Source organism: Polypterus senegalus, chromosome 16, assembly GCF_016835505.1.
Source record: "Polypterus senegalus isolate Bchr_013 chromosome 16, ASM1683550v1, whole genome shotgun sequence".
In the NCBI taxonomy this organism is placed as follows: domain Eukaryota; kingdom Metazoa; phylum Chordata; class Cladistia; order Polypteriformes; family Polypteridae; genus Polypterus; species Polypterus senegalus.
Window position 1 is genome coordinate 5,661,777 of NC_053169.1, and position 20,915 is coordinate 5,682,691.

General features: G+C 41.0%; 1 protein-coding gene across 2 annotated transcripts in view; it reads right to left on the reverse strand.

Moving 5' to 3' along the window:
• The window catches only part of atl2 (atlastin GTPase 2), a 106,138-nt gene that overhangs the window by 55,738 nt on the left and 29,485 nt on the right, over positions 1 to 20,915 (reverse strand). For both annotated transcript variants that reach the window (XM_039738843.1, XM_039738841.1), the window contains exon 2: positions 18,188 to 18,435. In XM_039738843.1, the coding sequence (XP_039594777.1) occupies positions 18,188 to 18,435 (248 nt within the window). The remainder of the gene's footprint in view (positions 1 to 18,187; positions 18,436 to 20,915) is intronic.

Below are 20,915 nucleotides of genomic sequence, written 5' to 3' on the forward strand. Positions count from 1 at the left end.
TTCTCTTATGACACAGATGCAATATGAAGTGCCAGAAGATCCCTTACATTGCCAAGTGTTTCTTATAGAAGAAGAATGGTTAGGATTAATCAAAAGTGAATCTACATGGTTTTAAGCTTATGGGTAAGTAGCACCGTCAATAAGGCTGCAGTCTCTAAGCTCACAAGACCTTGGTTGGATGCCCAGACCAGCCACTTCCTGCATGCTCTGCAAGTATTAGGATTGGACATTTCAATTTTATCCCCGTTATGTTAACAGGGTGCATTTTAGGTCAAAAAAAGATATGAATCTGGGCATTACGTACACCTTGCAATAGCCAAGTATCTCATCTAGGGAAGACACTGGAAGGACAGACTCAGCCTTGTAATTTAAAGAAAGAAAGAAAGAAAAAAGTATTGGGAATATTGAACTTGACAAGGAGAATTATTAAACAAATGGATCAAAATGTTTTAGCTTATTCTGCATTTCAATGGTGGGAAAATTCTTAATTTCATAATCTGCCTAACTCCATGGTTTCAAAACCAAATCTAGAGATTTAACATTTTAGGGCCATGTGTGCAGGAATCTGCAAAAACAGTAAGGCTGCAAAGAGCTTTGGTAACAAACCCACCAAACCCCATAATCTCCCCAATGGTATTGCCACTTTTCACTACCATTGATCTAATCCACAGTAAAGTATTGAGTCAAACATGTTGAAATTTAAATAATTAATCTTGAGATTTGCAAGGAACTGAAAATGTCTGATCAGTTGTTTTCTCCAGTCTAAAAACATCCATTTTTATCTGCTGAAACATTCAAATTCATAACAGTCCTTATTTTTTTTTTTTTACAGACCAAGCTGGCATAAGAACTTCTGGCATACCGAGTCTGGAACTTTCAATTTCTAGGAGTCCAGAAGACGTTTTTCCTCCACCTGTCTGGGACATCTGTGTTGTGACCTACTGGTTTCTTTTCTACTTCAGGCAAAGCTCTGATTGCACAAAACCTAATTTGAGGAGCTTACAAAAAAAATTAATTTCTCAAATTGGGGAGTCTCAGGTTTTAAACGCTAATGTCCATAACAATCTTCCCAATTTTCCCCTTCCAGAGCAACTACTGCATTTTGATGCTTCAGACAGCCTTCAGATATTGGATTCAGACTTTGACCCTACAGTTTTATTCTTAGGGGTACGTCTCCCTAGCATGAGACCAATCAGACATATGGATATGCACAGTGGAAGCTTTATTTATTTATTTAATATCTCTCTCGATAGATAAATACACACACACACACACACACAAACAAACACTTCAAGGATTGTCTTGAGGTCAGTAAGAGGAAGTATGGATCTGCAGGAACAGCAACACATGTAAGACAACAACTAGGAATTTAATACTGTGCTGCTGCCAAATGTGAAGAACAATGTAGAAAGCAAGCTGAATCCACGATAAGCTGTGTAAAAAGAGCACCAGTCTTAGAGCTACAAGGTTTTGAATGCAGAATTGACATTTTACACACCAAGCAAACACACACCACCCCAGGAAACCAATTGCACAAAACGATGGAAAATGAGTAAGCTGAAGCAATCCTGGATTACAAAAGCAGCCAGACAGTGGAATCTGAAATGGAGGAACCATCCAAGCTAGGATTCCGTCCAGAAGTCATTACAAAATTTACAGAATGTTTCATACATGGCAGTCTTAAAGAGCAGTCATTTAAAGCACAGCCTCCCTGTTGGGCAATGCTGTAGCACCGAGTCTGGGGCTCTGAATTACACTCTGCCATTGTCTGAATGCCATTGTCTGGTCTATTTGGGTTTTTCATTTCACGTAATTCAGTTTTCATTCCAAAAATGCCCATGTTGGGTTAAATGGTGAAGTTAAACTGGCCCCATTTGACCATGGGTGGGGGATGGAAATAGGAGTTAGCCCAGGATAGTCTACCCTGACTAGAACTTCATTAGCAGTGCATAATGCATCTTTGTTAGTCATTTGTACAAAAAATATGACATTATAAGCCAATACTAAACTACTCCTCTAGTTCATTTCTCTTCTTGGTATTTGGCTGGGCACTCAAGTGGCCTTCCTGCACCCAGAAAAGTTATTTGAGATACTGAGAGTCTTGGAATCTTCAGATGGAAAGATTATCAACATTAGATGACCCAGCATTGACTTCACTGTAGAACACCCAGGTGGTGGGTAGCTAGGGGTCTCTAGGACCAGGACCGCGTCAGACTTTTTATAAATGAACATTGAACACCCAGGAGTGTTATTTTTCTCCATTGATACTGCCGACTCAGTTTTTGCTTTCCTCTCCTCAGCGGTCTACGGGCCAAAGTTCAACAATTTGGTTTCCATTAATCAGTTTCAACCTACCTTGCTTTCCTGTCTGTTTAAAACAAACGTCTGTATAGTAGTTCAGTATTTAGTAATATATAAAATTATCACTTTAAAATTTTACCTGAGAACTTGTCACAACACTTTCAGCCTGCAGTCAGTAAAAGAGCATTAAACAAAACAAACTGAACTGAACTGAGAAGACAGTCTGGCATCTAATTTTGGTACAGATGCCGGTGGTTAAGACCCAAAAGCTCTACTGAGCAGATTTGAGAACACATTTTCCCATTTCTTACCCTACTGTATGAAAATCAGTCTATACAACATGCACATGTCAATGCTCCCGGCACATACAGGTCAGCTGGATGTGTTCCATCACAAGCCACGATGGATACGTTCACAGTTGTAGCGCGTGCCACATGTGCGATTGTCCTGTTGGCAGTTTGCAGCTCCTTAGGGTGCAGTTCAAGAAAGGTGGTTACTGAAAATACATCTTCAAGGGGGAGGTCACAATACGGACAGGACAACTGGGGGGGCGAGAGAGAGAGAGAGAGAGAGCGCTGGTACAAGGGGAAGCAACGAGGAAGCACCAAGAATACACCTGCTGGAAGAAGGTTTTTTTTTTTTTTCCTTCTCACTCGGCAACACAAGGGAGACGTGTCTCTGAAGACGGACTTTTTTTGGACTGGTTGAACAGAACTGTGCTATCGGCTCGGCAGCCGGCGTATTCTGTGAGGCATCCACTTTACATTTTGCTCAAGAGCCGTAAAGACAGTAAACCAATCTGGAAAACCGGTTTCTCTTAAGCGAGAACATCTCGTCCCTAATCTGTGAAAGGTTGTTTCGATTGTTAGGCACTGGTTTGTTTTTTGTCCTTATTTAAATCTATTCATTTGTTATCCAACCCGTTATATCCTAACTACAGGGTCACGGGGGTCTGCTGGAGCAAATCCTAGCCAAAACAGGGCACAAGGCAGGAAACAAACCCCGGGCAGGGCACCAGCCCACCGCAGCCTTGTGTGTATATAGGATTCCTCCTCTTCATTGTGGTAATGCTCATTGTGTGATGTGGTGAGGGGTCCAATAAAAGGACGAGTGTTGGTCACACACACACACATAATGTCCGTCTGCTTTTCATGAGGGAACAGAGAATTAACGGATTTAGATCGGGTTTTTTTCTATAATTTGCTTGAACATTCCGGTTTATTTTTGCTTGCCGGAGTGATATATTTCGCGCAAATCCGAGACAGAGGGTGCAGGCCAATGGGAGTAGGGAGCTGGGCGGGGCCCTCACTATCCTGTGTCACTTCTCTGTAGGTGGAACTGCAGGGGAAAGCTAGTTTAATTTCTATAGCACATTTTCATACAAATTATGTAGCTCAAAGTGCTTTGTAAGATAAAAAAAAAAAAAAAAAAAGAAAAATATAAAAATAAGACTAGGCAATGCTAAGTAACAAAGCCTAAAAGGAAGGTCTGATGGCTTGCAGGACTGAAGGGGTTCCAAGGCCACGAGACCACCCATTCTAGCTAAAATCAAAATGATCTCAATCGGTCCTTATGGTATCTTGGCATTTTAGTATCTGCCAGACCCACAACAGTATAAAGTCATCATGCATCAATGAAACTAGTTGTTTTCGAAATGTGAAAATTTTAAATCAATTGTTAAAATATGGACCGGGAATATAAGCAAAGAAACCAACCATTGAATTATGGGTCACCTGAAAGGCATTTACAACTGTTAAACCAATCTAGTGTCAGTATCTACTGCTTGTAATGCGGGCTCATCAAGAGCAGGGTCTTGAAGACTTTCACTTTGGTTCATTTTTGCACAGCACCCCTCCTAGTGCACACTTTGTCTTTACATTTCAAACTAAGTAATCTGATAAGTCATACAACATTTACATACAGGAACACATTTAAATGCACAGTAAAAAAAGGACAAAGTTTCAATGATTAACAAATGATGACAACACAGTCGGTTAACCTCATAATTTAGATATGGATGGATGACAACACAGGGCAGGAAAATAAACTCCAAACTCCAGCTGTCCATAAAAGATTAACAGGATTCGGATGACCTGGGCTAGCTGGCCATCCCTCCCCCTTCTTGCCAGCCTATGATAAGTTGGGCAACCTGGGAAGTAACCCAAATTTTGGTTTGAGCCCCACCAGTCTCAATTCTTACTCTAAAGCAGCAATGGATTTCTGCAAGAGGGTGTGCCACACAGGGGAGGCTTACCATGCTGTACACAACACTGCTGTGATCTTCAATGGTGACAAATTCAATTGTTCTATGTAAATGCCAAAAAGGGACTCTGCTCTGTCGGGTCGATGAGCAAGACCCTTAACCTGCAATTGCTGAGCACTTTGCATTTATATGGCACTTTCTTACTACTCAAAGAATTAAATTATTCAGGTCACTAGTCTGTGGGTGATGAATACCTCAAATATCACACAAGGCAACCTTCAACTGAATTCATTTGCAAAAAACTAAGGCAAGATTCTTTAGCGTGTGCAAGCATAACAGTTTTAAGAATGTTACTTGTACCGAGATACAGGACAGGGTTATAAAAACCAGCAGTCTAGGCACTGGCACCAATGGATCAAGTAACTTGTACCTGATCAAACACGCAGCATACATTTATTAATTCATTTTATGTTGAGTGTAGAAAGGAGAGAAGCCTGAAACCACTTTGCCTAAAAAGATGCGCCTATGACCTGAATTTACAGGACCAATCGAACGTTCAAATCAAACAGACCCTAATTCAAAAAGTGAAATAATTGCAAGTGGCTAAGCAACGACATCCAAATCTCAAGTAACAGAGGGGAGGAACCAAAACACACACACCACTTAATACTTAAAGAGAAAGGGACTTGCACTTCTAAAATTATAAAATAATCCAGACAGGTACTGGTGCTTTAAGGGACAAAAAAAAAAAAAAAAAAAGCTTATGAAAGCAGGCCAACATCAGATGAACGCCAGTGACCAAAGGCCTTGTAGCAAGTGCAGTCTGGTGTGGGTCAAAGATCTGCGCTGTTGTAACAGACATTCAAAGTGCTGCCTTCACCATAATGAGGGTCTGTTTGTGAGGCACAGGATGAGGGCACTAATCGTGAACAACTAGGGGGACCCACCACTTCCATGCCTGGGTCAAAAGTGTTAATTAAGCATGAGAGAGACATTACTGCTTGGGAGGATTCCAGGAAGACAACCACAGCACATCGGAGACTAAGCTAACATGGAGATGCACAAGTGCCCCAGTAGCAGCTGAGGGGCTTGGAAAAGCAACACACACCAGCTTGGGATTCTCGTGTGGGCTCCACGGGCTCATTCCTCTACTCTGGATGCTCTTGTTGAGATGAGAAGTAAACCCGTTTTAGCATCAGAGCTTTTTTTTTTTTTGTTTTAAAATGGTATGAGGGTCAAAGCAAAAAAGTCTTGTATGGAAAAAAAGTAAAATGTATGAACAGGATGTGGTAATGAAAAAGCTTTATTAGTATAACATGGGAATTGGAAGGCAACAGTCTGCTGGTAACCGGAACCTCACTTTGAGGCAGGCCTTAGGACTGAAGCCACATATTTAAGAGTCACCTATAAAACGGCAGCCGTGTGGTCAAACTGCAGTGGAGTCAACTCGCCACACTTACGATCCTGAATGGTGAAATTTAGGATCACTTTGCTGACCTCATGTGCATTCATTCTAAACAAAATTCTATGGCACTAGAATATTAAAAAGTCCAAAAGATGTATGCTTTTAGTCTTGATGAAAGAAAGGAAAAATTCAAAACAGAGCCATTGCTATCCCAAGATTCAACAGTGCTCAGGTCTAAAAAACAAATAAACTAACCGAGCTTCCGTCAGAAGCATTTAAAAGTAAAATACAGTCAAATACCCGACAGTCGCACAGCAGCAAACACTTGAAAGACAGACTGGCTCAGAGGGCTGCCTAGATTTTCAAATATAATACAATTTGCATAAAGAGGTTCACAAAGATATATAAACGGACTGTACACAGTTTAAATCTCCAAAAGGCGTGTAACCCATTGTCAGATAGCAGGCAAGTTTTTATTCCAATAAGGAGAAAAAGAGAAACTTTCATTTTTTTAATGCAATGAAAAGCAAGGCGCTGATGTTACTCTTTCTGGCTTAAGCCTTTATCGTAGGAGACTTGCAATTTACAGACACCCCACACCTTCAGACTCAAAGTTGACGTTCTCAGTTTTGGTTATTCGCAAACTGGTCATAAATAAATGGTTATTTTTAAACATTTAAAACAATAAAGCAAAGTCTGATGAAGGAGAAAACTGAAAGTTCCATCCACACTGAAACACAAAGAAACAGTAAAATGTAAGACAGTGTTTCAGCCATCACCATTCATACGAACAACCAAATTTATACCTCTGAAACGCTACGCCTCCATCTGTCAAATGTGCAGGATACAACTGATGAAGAGTATATGGTCCAAACAGACAGACAGACAGGATACAGCGCACTACTGCACCCACCACACGACAAACCAACTCAGGATCCAGATTAGGACCCGAGTGCAGCCATGCAATGGGCGACACCTCAGCACCACACTAGTTCAGGTGGAATGGAACAGTGCCCCCCTGCCCCCTTTACCCCTTCTCATCTCCCATTTTGCACATACACTGTGACCCGGCCTTTCCCTACAGCCAAGTATGAAATCATTTTATTGTAGATGCTTGGCATCTTCACAGAGAGGAGTAAGGTATGCGCTTTCTCTGTTCAGAGACTGGCATTGATGTTAACAGCAGGACATCCAAGAAAGGTCACCTGTTTGAAGCACTGGGGGTAAAGAAGCAGGAATAAATTAGGAAGTAAAACAGAGCTCAAAATTGCCTGTTTAGCATCCCCTGAATTTAAAGAAAGGGTTTATTTTCCATTATTACAACTCAAGAGTTGTAAAAGCCAGAGTAGCAAGCAGTGACCCTGCTCTTTAGTGTGAAAGGCTGTTGCCTATGAAAATACAGAAACAAGACAGATGGACTTCTTAAAAATGGAGTCTCCTAAAAGTCAGACAGGTACAAAAACTTTTCTGAGGGATGTAATCTTCAGACTAGGGGCTGATCGATCATTTAATCCACTCAATCAGAGTGGATTTCAACCGATTAAAATGATTACATTTGGCAGTGATGTCAATCGATTACCAAGCTATGCAATGCAGTAAAGCAAACAGACATGTTGTTCATTAAACACCACAACAGTTTGACACAATTTGACACCAAATCTAAAAGCAAAACAAAAGTCTTGGGAGAAGATTAAAAATGCAAAACGTAACTCCATTTGGGAGCATCAGAGCAGCGGTTCTGTAGCAGCCAATTCATATTGTCTATGTGCTAGTGAGGAGAAAAGAAATATTAACGTGTCCGCGTTTTTCACAGTAAATACATTTCTATTGACATGACATTTTCACCAGATGTTGGTAACAATCCAAGTATTCCACACATACAAAGAAATCAAAACAAATAAGTCCATAAATTAAGTTGTGTGTAATCAAGTGGGTCAGATTATGCAATGTTACAGTTGTAGTGCAAGTTTACAGTGAGGTAATTCTAATTGTAAATACACTGGGGGACACTTGCTGCACTCAAGGAGTGTGTTTATAGCTCTAGGGATGATGAAAAGGTCTCGGGGTCTGTGTGTGTGTGTGTGAGAGAGAGAGAGAGAGAGAAAGGCTCTGAAGCATTTGCTGAATGGGAGAAGTTCACAGAGATCCAAGAGATTTCTGGTGGTCTTCCTTTAGACAACGTGTGCTAGGAATGTCCTCCCAGGCTTTTCTGTGAAGGCACATTAACTTAACCTTAAAATTATACAAATCGAGCACATCTGTTCTCTCTTAAAAATTGTCCAAAATGTTTCCAGGGTAAGATCTAACCTGCAAACACTGCAATAAAGTTCCAGCCTCACTGGGCCACATTAGCATCATTCTTGACCAAAATCTTTAAATGCCTTTCAGACAGCCTTGGGGTCCCAATCCCTCCTAACCCATTAACAGCTGTGCTTGGTGGGCTCACAGAGGAGAAGGACAAACAAGCTGTGATCACCTTCACTACACTATTGGCACGTAGACTTATCTCGCTCCACTGGAAGAACCCAAACTCTCCTCTTTTAAGTCGGTGGGTAACTGATGTTATATACTATTTGAAATTGGGAAAAAAATCAAATTCTCACTTAGAGCATCTGTGCAGAATTTTTTCAAAACCTGGCAGGATCTGATCAATAACATTTTAGATGAAGCCCTTAAAGCACCGAGGAAGCAGATTCTCTTCCCATTTCTTTTTCTTCTCCATTTATTTTTATCCGCTTATTAAACTCAATTTACTTATTTTTACTAGCTTTAAGTTTTATTCTCTTGGCCATGCTCTCTCAGGGGTTGGGGCCCGATTTGTTTTCAATCCCATTTTTGTAAAATCGTATCTATTTGTATGGAATATTACAATAAAATCAATTTAAAAAAATAAATAAAACATGAAAGGTTTTCTGGACCCATTTTCTCTTCCCGGGTTCTCCGAGTGGAGTTTGCATTTCCTCCCACAGGCCAACGACATGCAGGTTATCAGCATTGGCAATCCTAAATTGTCCCTACTGTGTGCTGGGTGTGTGTGTGTGTGTGTGTGTGTGTGTGTGTGTGTGTCCGCGCGCGTGCTCGGTGGTGGGCTGGCGCCCTGCCTGGGGTTCATTTCCTGCCTTGTGCCCGGTGTTGGCTGGGACTGGTTCCAGCAGACCCCCCCCACCCCCACCCCATGAACCTGTAGTAAAGATATAGCGGGTTGGATAAGGATTGTTTTCTGGAACAACATTTGCACTCTTTTCTGTTAAGTACAAAAACCCAGTGGTTTTCAACTCTATTAGAGGGTCTGCAAAGAATTGAGAAATGTGAGATGTATAAAAGTGGTCATCCCGGGCAGGCACTCGCTCGATAAGGTAGATGCGCCACACGTGCCTAGTCCAGACATTAACAAAAGGTGCAGTTTGAAGAAAAAAAAAACCTTCCTATGTTGTTAAATGAAGACTTGTTTCACAATTTGACTGTGGCGCCAATGGCTTCAACTGAAAAATGCGGAGGGTTTTCTTTATATTTTATTATTTAATTTTTCAATTTTAACCCATGGAGTAGAGAGGTAAATGAAGGAAAAAATGTGTCTCACAAACATTATGGAGGGCACTGTAAGAGAATTAGTGTCCTTAAATATTTAAATTATTCTTTAAGTCTACAAATGTGAGTCTGATAAAGTCACTTGGCAACAGTGGACAGAAAAATGAAACTCCAATTAAGCTGGGTTGAAATCTGTAAGGGTTCAAGGGGGAGGCAAAAGACCACGTGGCCCACATTGGGCATCCCAAGTAACAGAAATGTTCTACCATGCCATAAATATACATGTCTCAGCGTTACCTGCAGAATAAAACCCATGTCAAAGTAAAGTAAAGCAGAGACTCATGAAACTGGTGTGCCACCATCTTCACACACTACACAAAAGGGCTCGCTGAGGTTTGCTTTGTGCAATTTCTAGCAGCCCATGGAGGTTGGTGAACTGCTTTACTGTGTGCTCTCTGCTGGGGCAGTACCAACAACTGATCAGAAAATCCAACTGCATTTACAACCACTTACCCTGCACTCACTGGAGAGAGAAGCAAACAAGGGGAGGAGGGCCAAATTAAAAGCCATCACAGAGAAGGTCGCCCTACAGCTCCAAGATGCATTTTGGTGGGTTGTGTGATCGCTACAAGGGTATTTTTCTGCCATACTGAACAGTTTTCCACCTTGTAGATCCCACAATCTTTGCCAGTTAAGAGTCACAAAGCCTTAAGCAGTTTCCTTTTTTTAGTTCATGCATGAATACATTTTGAAGCCATTTGCATTGCGTATGCAGTACTGCCTTGCATCATCTTTCCACTTTATTTATCATCGTGTTACTACTGGGGTTTGTGAGTTGCCCTCTGAGGAAAAAGTAAGGATTGCCAAACCAAAAAAAACTCGACACAAGACTGTGGTCATCTTAGGCTGGCACTCGTGCAGGTTACACTGCATACTGCCATCCTATCAGATGACAAGCTTGTCAGTTTCATTTCCATGGGCCACTGGATCACAAGTCACTCAGATATGGAGGAATATTTGATATTGGGCACCACAACCTCCAAACATCACCATGTCAGGAGTCAAAATGGACCTTTATTTAAATGTATATTAAAAAAGTGAAGCATGAGGGTCGTTCAAAAAGTTTCTGCACTTTTATATTTTCACTGGAAAACAGCAAAGGCGGGGAGGAGTAGTAACTGGTCGTGTCGGAGAGTGTCATGTGACTAGTTCTGGCTGGCATTGCAGTTTAATACAAGAGTTGTCCCCTTGTGGTGAAGATGGCTACGAAATAAATACATTGCACCAAAGAGAAACAGTGATCTGTCATGTGCGGTTTGTGGGAAGGTGGTGTGCCAGGAGCACCAATTCATCTCTGTGTATGTTGCTCAGTATGGGGATAACGTTCTCTCTCGTGGAGTCGTCTGAGTGGACTGAAATGTTAGAAAATGGCTGTACTGGTGTGACACATGCAGCGCACTCCGAATGTCCAGCTACAGCCATGCAACGACGATGAGGACGTGAAAGCAGTGGTGCAGCGGTGGCTACACACTCAAACAAAAACATTATTCGCCGATAGCATTAAAAAGTTGGCACGACGCTGGGAAAAATACATCACAAAGGAGGGTGACTATGTAGAAAAGTGATGCCATTTGTTTTTGAAATTCTTAATAAATGGAGTAAAACAAAGTGCGGAAACTTGTACTCTTGTATTTCAGAGGTAGGTTCCTTAGCCACTTACCACAAATCAACCTGTAAGCAGGTTTTAGGACTCGTCGCTGTGGGAAATGTGATGAAGATATGTGCCATGAACAAATCTAGCCAAGGTGCTGCTTTTAGGGGACAGCATGCACTTCTGATTTGCTGCTTACTTTAAATGAAAATCATGTAAATACATTTAAATCTGAACATTCACATTTACACAGGGAACAGCCTCCCAGTGGGTCATTTACTGCAGCTGTTTAAATAATCTACCGCGCTTAAGGAAGCAAGTGAAGCAAGCCAAAGGACTATCAAAAATTCTGAATGCCTGAAGGCAGCCAAATCAATAGAGAAAGGCCAGAGAGGATTCTGGGCTGTATGGAGACTTCATTCTGTGAATAGGAATACGTTAGTAAAAGGTTTGACATGCAGCTGAACCGACGGCATTTAGAATATTTAAATACTTGGCAAAAGAGAACACCATAAAACGTTCCAAGTTGATATATTAAAAGACTTGCTTTACAAAGCAAGCGGTTTGATGTTTTGGTATCTAAATACAAGCAACAACAAAACCCAATTGCTTTCACTAAACTTTCAAAAGCGACTTTGTACCTCCATGGGCAAAACGCTGCGCAGAATTTGGTGAACTAAAGCACCTGTGCCACACAGTGCCCTGCCACAGACTCAAATCTACCAGGTAGATTTACTACTGTACACCAGACAGTAGGCACCCATCTTAAAACACAAGCTCAAGTTATAGGGAGTATTAGAAGAATCTGGACAAGAACAGGCCATTCAGCCCAACACTACTCACCAGTCTTAGTCATCCAATTCTTCTATTAAAAAAAAAAAACACACAACCCACCAAAAACCCCATCAAGTCCAGCTGTCCACCACACAACTTGGTAGCTTACTCCAAGTGTCTGTTATTCCCTATGTAAAGAAAAACTTCCTAATGTTTGTGTGAAATTTACACAGAACATCAAGTTATCATGCTGTGTCCCCGTGTTCTTGATGAGCTAATTTTAAAGTCACCGTCTCGATCCTCTGGACTAATTCCCTTCATTATTTTAAACACTTCAGTCAGGTTTTCTAATCTCCGGTCACTCAAACTGAAAAGGTTCAGCACATCAGTCTCTCATAACTCATCCCCTGTAGCCCTGGACTCCGTCTAGCTGCTCTTCTCTGGACCTTCTCTTGTGCTGCTATGTCCTTTTTTTTAGCCTGGAGACCCAAACTGCACCCAGGACTCCAGACAAGCTTTTATAACACACTGGTGAGGCCTCAAGCGTCACATTCAGTGACTTGTACTGCACATGTCAAGGCGCTATATAACCTGACATTCTGTTCTACATGTCAGATAGTTGACAGCATTGGAGTCCACACCGACTCATAAGTCCTTCTCTTAAGGTGGACTCGAAATTTTCTGACCCCCATTGTGTATTCAAACCTCACATTTTTACTTCCTGTGTGCAATTCTTTACATTTACTGACATTAAATTTCATCTGCCCGAGCCTGTCTGCTGTCCAAGTCCTTCTGTGATGATTTAACGGATTCCAAATTATCTGCCAGTCCACCTATCTTGGTATCATCTGCAAACCAGTTTAATATTCCCATCTAAATCTCTCTATATATAAAATCCAACATCTGTCTGTACGTCTGTCCACTTTCCACAAGAGAACTACTTAACGGATTTAGATTTTTTCCCCCCCCTCTATAATTTGCTTGAACATTCCAGTTGATTTTGCAACTTCTAAGCACGCTAATCACAGTTCACTTGCAAGAGCGATATATTCTCACTAATCTGAGACGGGCCGAGGGGAGGCAGAAGCGTGACATCAGGAGTGGGGGGCCGGGCAGGGCCCTCCTCACTGTCCCGTTTCACTACTACGTAGGCAGAGCTGAGGGGGAATGACTTTAGCTGGTATTTATAAAGAAAATCCCCAACACAGTTTACAATACAAACATTTGTTTTATGAGGTCATTGCTGTGAACACCGAGGGTCCACCTATGACTAACTAGTATTTTTTTCAAACTTCCAGCAAATCCACCACTGAATTTTCCATTGAGAGCATTTGTCCTCTTGGCTCCATGACCAAGCTGGCATCACATTATTCCCACCACCTTTCCCACCTGAGCTCTAGTTAAAAAAAAAAAATGTCAAGCAGTTGTGTTGGTCACCACAGCAGACCTGTATGTACCTCAAGAGCAGATTCCCAGTATTCCCATTCCTCAGATTAAATTGATTTTTCTCTGAAATTTAAAAGTATGGGGACACATGATATCCGATATGGTGTTCCACAAGGCTCTATCCGGGGTCCGCTGCTCTTCTCAATCTACATGCTTCCGTTAGGTCAGATTATCTCAGGTTACAACGCGAGTTACCACAGGTATGCTGAGGACACACAGCTGTACTTATCAATAGCACCTGATGACTCCGACTCTTTCGATTCACTAACACAATGTCTTACTGGTGTTTCTGAATGGATGAATAGTAATTTTCTCAAACTAAATAAAGAGAAAACTGAAATTTTAGTAATTGGCAATAATGGATTCAATGAGGTTATCAGAAATAAACTTGATGCACTAGGATTGAAAGTTAAGACGGAAGTAAAAACACTTAGGGGTAACTGTTGACTGTAATCTGAATTTTAAATCGCATATTAATCAGATCACTAGGACAGCATTTTTTCACTTAACAGAAGTTACACCTCTTATATCATTGAAAGATGCTGAGAAATTGATTCACATTTTTGTTTTCAGTCGACTAGATTACTGTAACGCACTCCTCTCAGGACTACCCAGAAAAGACATAAATCACTTGTAACGAGTGCAGAATGCAGCTGCTAGAATCCGAACTAGGAAAAGAAAATCCGAGCACATCTCTCCAGTTTTGATGTCACTACACTGGTTACCTGTGTCATTCAGGATTGACTTTAAAATACTGCTTATGGTTTATAAAGCCTTAAATAATCTGCTCCATCTTATATATCAGAATGTCTGACACCTTATATTCCAAATCGGAACCTCAGATCTTCAAACGAGTGACTCCTTAGAATTCCAAAAGCTAAACTTAAAAGAAGTGGTGAGGCGGGCAGGCGGCCCTCTGCTGCTATGCACCTAAAATCTGGAATAGCCTGCCAATAGGAATTCACCAGGCTGATACAGTAGAGCAGTTTAATAAACTGCTGAAAACACATTACTTTAACATGGCCTTTCTATAACTTCACTTTAACTTCATCCTGATACTCTGTATGTTCAATTCTTCATAATAACTATTCACAGTGGCTCCAAAATCCGTACTGACCCCAACTCTCTCTTCTGTTTCTTTGTGGTGGCGGCCTGCGCCACCACCACCTACTCAAAGCATCCTGATGCACCAACATTGATGGACTGAAAGCCAGAAGTCTACGTGACCATCATCATCAAGTCCTTCCATGAAAACCCTAAATACAAAGAGGACTGTTTCATTTATGTTAGGTAGATTGCCCAGAGGGGACTGGACTGGTGGTCTCGTGGTCTGGAACCCCTACAGATTTAAATTTTTTTTCTCCAGCTTTGAGTTTTTTTTTTTGTTTTTTCTGCCCACCCTGGCCATCGGACCTTACTTATTCTATGTTAATTAATGTTGACTTATGTTTATTTTTCTATTCATTTTGTAAAGCACTTTGAGCTACATTTTTTTTTTTGTATGAAAATGTGCTATATAAATGTTGATTGATTGATTGACTAAAATGCACGGGCCTCAATATTTTCAGAGTCGGGCGCAATTTTTACAACTGAAAACAGCAAAAATCCTCAAACATTGTCTTCAATGAAGGAGGAAAAATTGCCACTTTAGCAGGTTACTGGTGGTGTCAATTCATCAAAACAGTCCAAGGACATTCAATCAAAAATTAATACCACTTGTCCTTCACAGCATTAACACACACATAAAAATAGTTCCTCCCAAGCTACCTAACCTATAATCAGACTTCACAGTTGGTAAAATGATCCTCATTCTAGCATGGGAATTTTCATCTTGCAAATACAAGAACACACACACACACACACACACACTTACCATGAAGGAGACAAGGAGTGAACACTCGCACACACAGCACATTGCTTAAGTACTTTAGGGTTTTAGGTATCAAAAGGAAACCACGTGCTACCACCTCTTAAAAATACATCTCAAGTACTCACAACCAGAGTGCTGTGGACTCCGTGTGGATTAAAGCCCAAGGTGGGGAGGGAGGTACAGGGTAGGCCCCCCTAGGGATCCAGAGCAGGCACCCCCTCATGGAATCTACGTAGTGTATTCCCTTTACCTTTCATAAAACAGCACGCAAACACCAATACTAGACTTCCAGTCTGGTGGGAGATCCCCATGGTGTCCAGAGCATGTGCCTCTTCAGCTACAGAATACAGACTTGGTGCACACACTACTTGGTGTTTGGAGTGCGCACACTCCCCTTAACTTTCATAAATGGCACCTCTAATTGATTGACAGGCTCAGGTTGTACCCACCGTTTCAAGGATTTTGGAGATACCGCCCTGGGTGGCTGCCAGGGTCACCCATGTGAAATCTGTCATTCTGTGGACCCAACGGTTGGGCTGGGACACCACCAACCCCAAAAACAGTTTTAGGTGATATCCAGAAAAGATCCACTTTTTGTATTTATTTTGGTTTAGGATGTCGTGACATCCAGCATTAAAGAAAATTGAGCCAATAAAAGAAACCATTCAGCTAATAAACATCAAATCCCCATTAAATAGAGAGAGGGTGGATATTTGAAGATGGTTACCTGAAAGTTAGTATAGTAGCTCATGAACAAGAGTTTATGAAAATTGATAGGAGGGGATAAAATACATTTACTGTAGACTTCGCAACATGGAAGACCAAAAAGACTACAGAGCTACACCACCACTGCAAAGTGTGGGGGTATTTTTGGGCTATAGGAGGAGAGGACGACCCTTGGAACTCTTTAAAAGGCCACCACCACACATTATTTCTGTTAAAAGGCAGCGACTGACAGGGTGCCCACACGGTTACATGCCATGTTTACAGTTTTAGCCCTGCCACATCATTAAAAATCGAGCAAATAAAACATTATTATAGATTATACGACTGCATTTGTCTCATTTAAGGAACACTGCAAAAGTTAAACCACCTATAGCAATGCAAGATGCTGAGAATTCACTTTCGTTTCATCGACTGGATGACTGTAATGCACTCCAAACCAGCAGATAAAATCAATCAGTAGCAGTTAGATCAGACTGCAGCAGCGAGAATCTTAACCAGAAAAAGAAAATCTGAGCACATCACACCAGTTTTAGTACTGGTATATTGGTTACCTGCATCCTTTAGAATTGATTTAAAATACCGGTAATGGTTATAAAACAGGGGGTCCTCAAATCACAGTCCTGGAGGGCTGCAGGTCTTTGCTCCAACCCAATTTCTTAATAAGAAGCCCTTATTGTTCAAGTAACACTTCTGCTTCACTTTAGTTGTCTTGCTCTTTAAGATTTTGAACACTTCTTGTGTATTGGAGTCTTACACAGCTGTATTCTCGGTTGTTAATTACTCCTAATCAGCAACAACATGCAAATGACAAAAGAGACCAGGATTTCTCCATTTAGCTTGTTACCATTTCCACCTGTGTGTATTTATCATGCTCTATTGGGTTTAATTAAATACTTGGGAGGAAAGTGAAGAGAAAAAAGTGAAGGACTGCGAATTACTCCTCCATTTTAGCCTTCAAGTCATTTGGATGATATCCTTAGAAAGGGGAAGAAAATCTAAGATATGAGAATGAGCTGACATGGCGGAGTTAAAGCACAAACAAGCCACTAAATTAATCGACAAGAATTGCTTTCTAATTAAGCAGCCAGATTAGAACCCTGCAGCCACTGCGGCCCTCCAGGACTGGGACCGAGGACTCCCGTTATAAAGCTTAAAGTAACCTGCTCCTTCCTATATTTTAGAACACATAGCTGTTCATTTTCTAATTATATAACTGTTACACAGGTTGATATTTTTTAACTTCTTACTCAAATTTATTTTTCTTGTATAAAAAAAAATATATATCTTTGCCATCTTGTAAAGCACTTTGAGTACATCCCATGTAACAGAATGCGCCGCAGTAATAAATATCGTGGTTGCGGTTTCTACACACTGCAATGCACAGTCACCATCTTAAGTCCACTCTGCAGCGAAGTCTTTCCACTAAGATGTATTTTGATCAGATATGCTCAGTTCTCATTTTCCTCACCATCACGGTCAGACCATAGTCGAACAATTAATGGACAGATATTGCATAGTTAGTAATGATTCGTTTTGACAGGAAAAAAGCAAAATTAATAAAAAACTAACATTAATATATAAACACAGCGCCCAGCAACAAGTACTCAATTTGTAAAGTTAATACTTGCACTTTACCAGAGATGCCAAGGCAGTGAGGCATAGCAGTCAAGGCTTTGGACTTCAAACTCAGAGGCTGGGATTTCAAATCCCACTACTGACACCATGTTCCCATTAGCACGTCACTGGGTTACAAGTGGGGAAAAATGAAAAAGAAACGTGGCCAACTGTATCCTAAACGTTAAGTTGTCGTGGATAAAGTCATCAGTCAAATAATAACAGCGCACTCCGTGAAGAGTGATATACAAAAATAAAACTGAAGAGAGACCGTGAATTTAAGTAAATAAACATAAAATCGTTACATTCAGAAGTTTACTTCGCGGAATTCAACTGCAAAAAATTTTAAATCTTACCCTCCCACGTACAGTTAGATTCCAAATTGTCACTCAATTGCATTCAAGACCTTCAAAGTGGGATATTCTCTATAGCAGCTTTTCAATCTCATAAGTAACACAAAACACAGATATCATTAATTAAAACCTAAACTTGAGAAATGCCACCATCGATGACGACAAAGTTCAGAACTCTAACTAGTTCACTACTGACATAACAGATTAAGGAACCCCCCACCAATATACTGGATTTCTACCAAATAAATGCAACGCTTTGCAGATGCCCACATAAAAGCAATGGGATAAAATCAAAGTGAAAGTCTAACCATCTCACCTGATTGTACATGTAACGCAACATGAAATCCAGCAGGAAGGACTTGCCCTTCCGGAAAGCACCAGCCACCGACACCACCACCACATTGAGATCTCGGATGCGCTCCTGCATAAGAATCCTCTCTAAAGCCTCCTCGGCCAGCTCAAAACTGTGGTCATCTTCATGGGCAAGGACAATCTGGACAGGCCTAGACTGCAGAACGGGATCCTCAAATGAATTGATGGGGACATCTTCCACTCCAGAATAACCTGGCAAAAAAAAAAACACAAGTCAAATATAAAAGGTATGGCAGCAAGTATTTGCCCCCCTTTGCATTAATACAAAGTACAGACTTGTCTTAATTTTGCGCTTAAAAAAAAAAAAATCATATCTGCCTGACACTTTGGCGCCATACAAGCAATCAACAGCTAATATTCAATATGGACGGTGCAACAAAAAAAAAAAAAAAAAATTCTACAGAAGTGTTCACCATATAATAAACAAAACAGAAGAACCCAGGGAGAGTGTGGAATAAAAATAAGAGGCACCAAAACACAAAAATGTTAAGCAACAAAAAGTCACACTTCCAAACTACGGCCACTATTGCAAGTTTAGTGTTTGCCTCATAGCCATTATAAAACGTGCCTTGCAACACTCCCCCATACAGGCTTACAAAGAAATGACCCTGACCTTTGCTAAAACACGTCAAAGAGGAATCCAAGTGATAAGGCACAGGAAATTTTCTTAGAAATGCTTTAGTAACTTAAAAGCCCCAAAACAAATTCTTGAAGTATGCCAGTAGGCAAGAACATTTCTCCATTAAGGCATACAAAGGAATCTAAGTCAGTGTGCCTTAAAGCAAATGCAAAAAAAGATTCAGCATGAAAAATAAAAGCACTTTTACAAATGAGACACACTGGTTAAGGGAATTGTGCCAAGCCACCTGTATGTGCAACTGTTTTAAAAAGGAATTGGGAGTGGCCCCCCCCTCGACTATCTCATATACTCAAACTAGCAGCGGTGAAGTACTGCCTTAAAATGTTTATTAAGAAGAAAATTAAACCTTTTTAAAACGGAGGGAAAATATCCCAATAGTTATTTGTTAAGGATCTCTTTGTATACCACATTGTCAGTTCGGCCCTCCAGTTGTAATCTGACCAAGCTGTGCACTAAGCTTACTCTTGAGCATGTAACGTACAGTCGGCCATGTGAACAGTAATCTTGTCTCAAATCTCACAGCTTGGATTGCTGCTGTCATAAATCGGTTTGAGTTTAATGGTTTGTTTCAATGACGACAGTATTTGTAGGACTTGTGTTGAAGTGACATTCAGCATCTGTCAAGCGTTGTAAGCACACAACCGGTTTCATCGATAACTTCACATCCAGCTTTTGAGAGTTTAAACATTCATAAACATCAAAGTGTCCACTACTGAAATCGTCACCTGTCAATCTAAGATGTTTAAGAGTCATTGGCGGTTGTCCAAAGGTGTAAAATATCTGGCCATTTCAGTACACTTAAAAGCGACAACCGAACAATTCAGCGGCAGCCATCAACTCACATGCAGATCCATAGGTGAAGGGCTTAAGCATTTCACTCTTCTAGTGCTCCTGTGTAGTCTAATTATCTCCTGTACGTCATCAGTCCACACCTTGAACCTGTCCAGTCATTCAATACATAAGACACAATGGATATCAAGAGTGAGCCTGATATGGCCGTGCAATATAGATAGATAGATACTTTGTAAATTATTGTGAATTTCCCCTTGGGATTAATAAAGAAATACAAATTAAATTTAATATGTAACACAGAGAATGGAAAAGGCAGGTGCCATCTGTGGGCATGGAAACCACTCGGTAAGTGACAGCTCTTTGATCGATGGTGATCACCTCAATAGACATGGTAATGGGGGTACGGTTGGAGTGATAAAGGAAATGGGTACCTGAACAATGTAAAGCAAGTCTAAAAATGCCTAAACAATAACTATAATCATAATAAAACAAACAATAAAACAATGGAGAATGTTTATTTAAATGGACTAAATAAAAAAGCTGTAGGTATCAGCAGGGAGATGTGAATCCCGTGGCGAAGCAGGAAGGGAATGTAGAGACTGGAGTGATGGACGGCCTTATATAGGCAGGCAGCCAACAACGTGGGAGGTGTTGGGATGGGAGAGCCAATGCCACCTCACACGGTGACCGAGCTGCAGGCTATGGACGTATATATGTACGTAAGTAGGATTCAGTTAGCGTTGGGAACCCGCGTACCAAATTTCTTGAAGATGGGTCATATACAGATTTGTTGTTGATGGTCCTTTAATGTAGGTGTGTATAATATCATCATCTGTCTCCCAAATACCACGGACTCGCTCACCATAAAACCTCCCGAACCATGAGAGCTTGGGACTTGAAATTTGGAATGTAGGATGTAGGTTACCCTTGACCCATAGGTGCTCACTAAGAAACAGTTTTCAAAATTTCATGGTCCAAGCTCATTGTGTCAGTATGTCTGTCCGCTCTTCACGAGAGAATTACTTAACGGATTTAGATTTGGTTGTTTTCTATAGTTTGCTTGAACTTTCCGGTTGATTTTGCAACTTCTCTCACTGTGCCAAGTACCGTAGTTCGCTTGTGGTATCGAGTGGCTGTGGGCAGAGAGCAGGGCCTTCCTCATTCACTCACCAGCCTCTGAGTTGGTCTACGTCTCACCATGTGTTGGGAGTGCTCCTTGTAGCTGGCGATACCAGACATT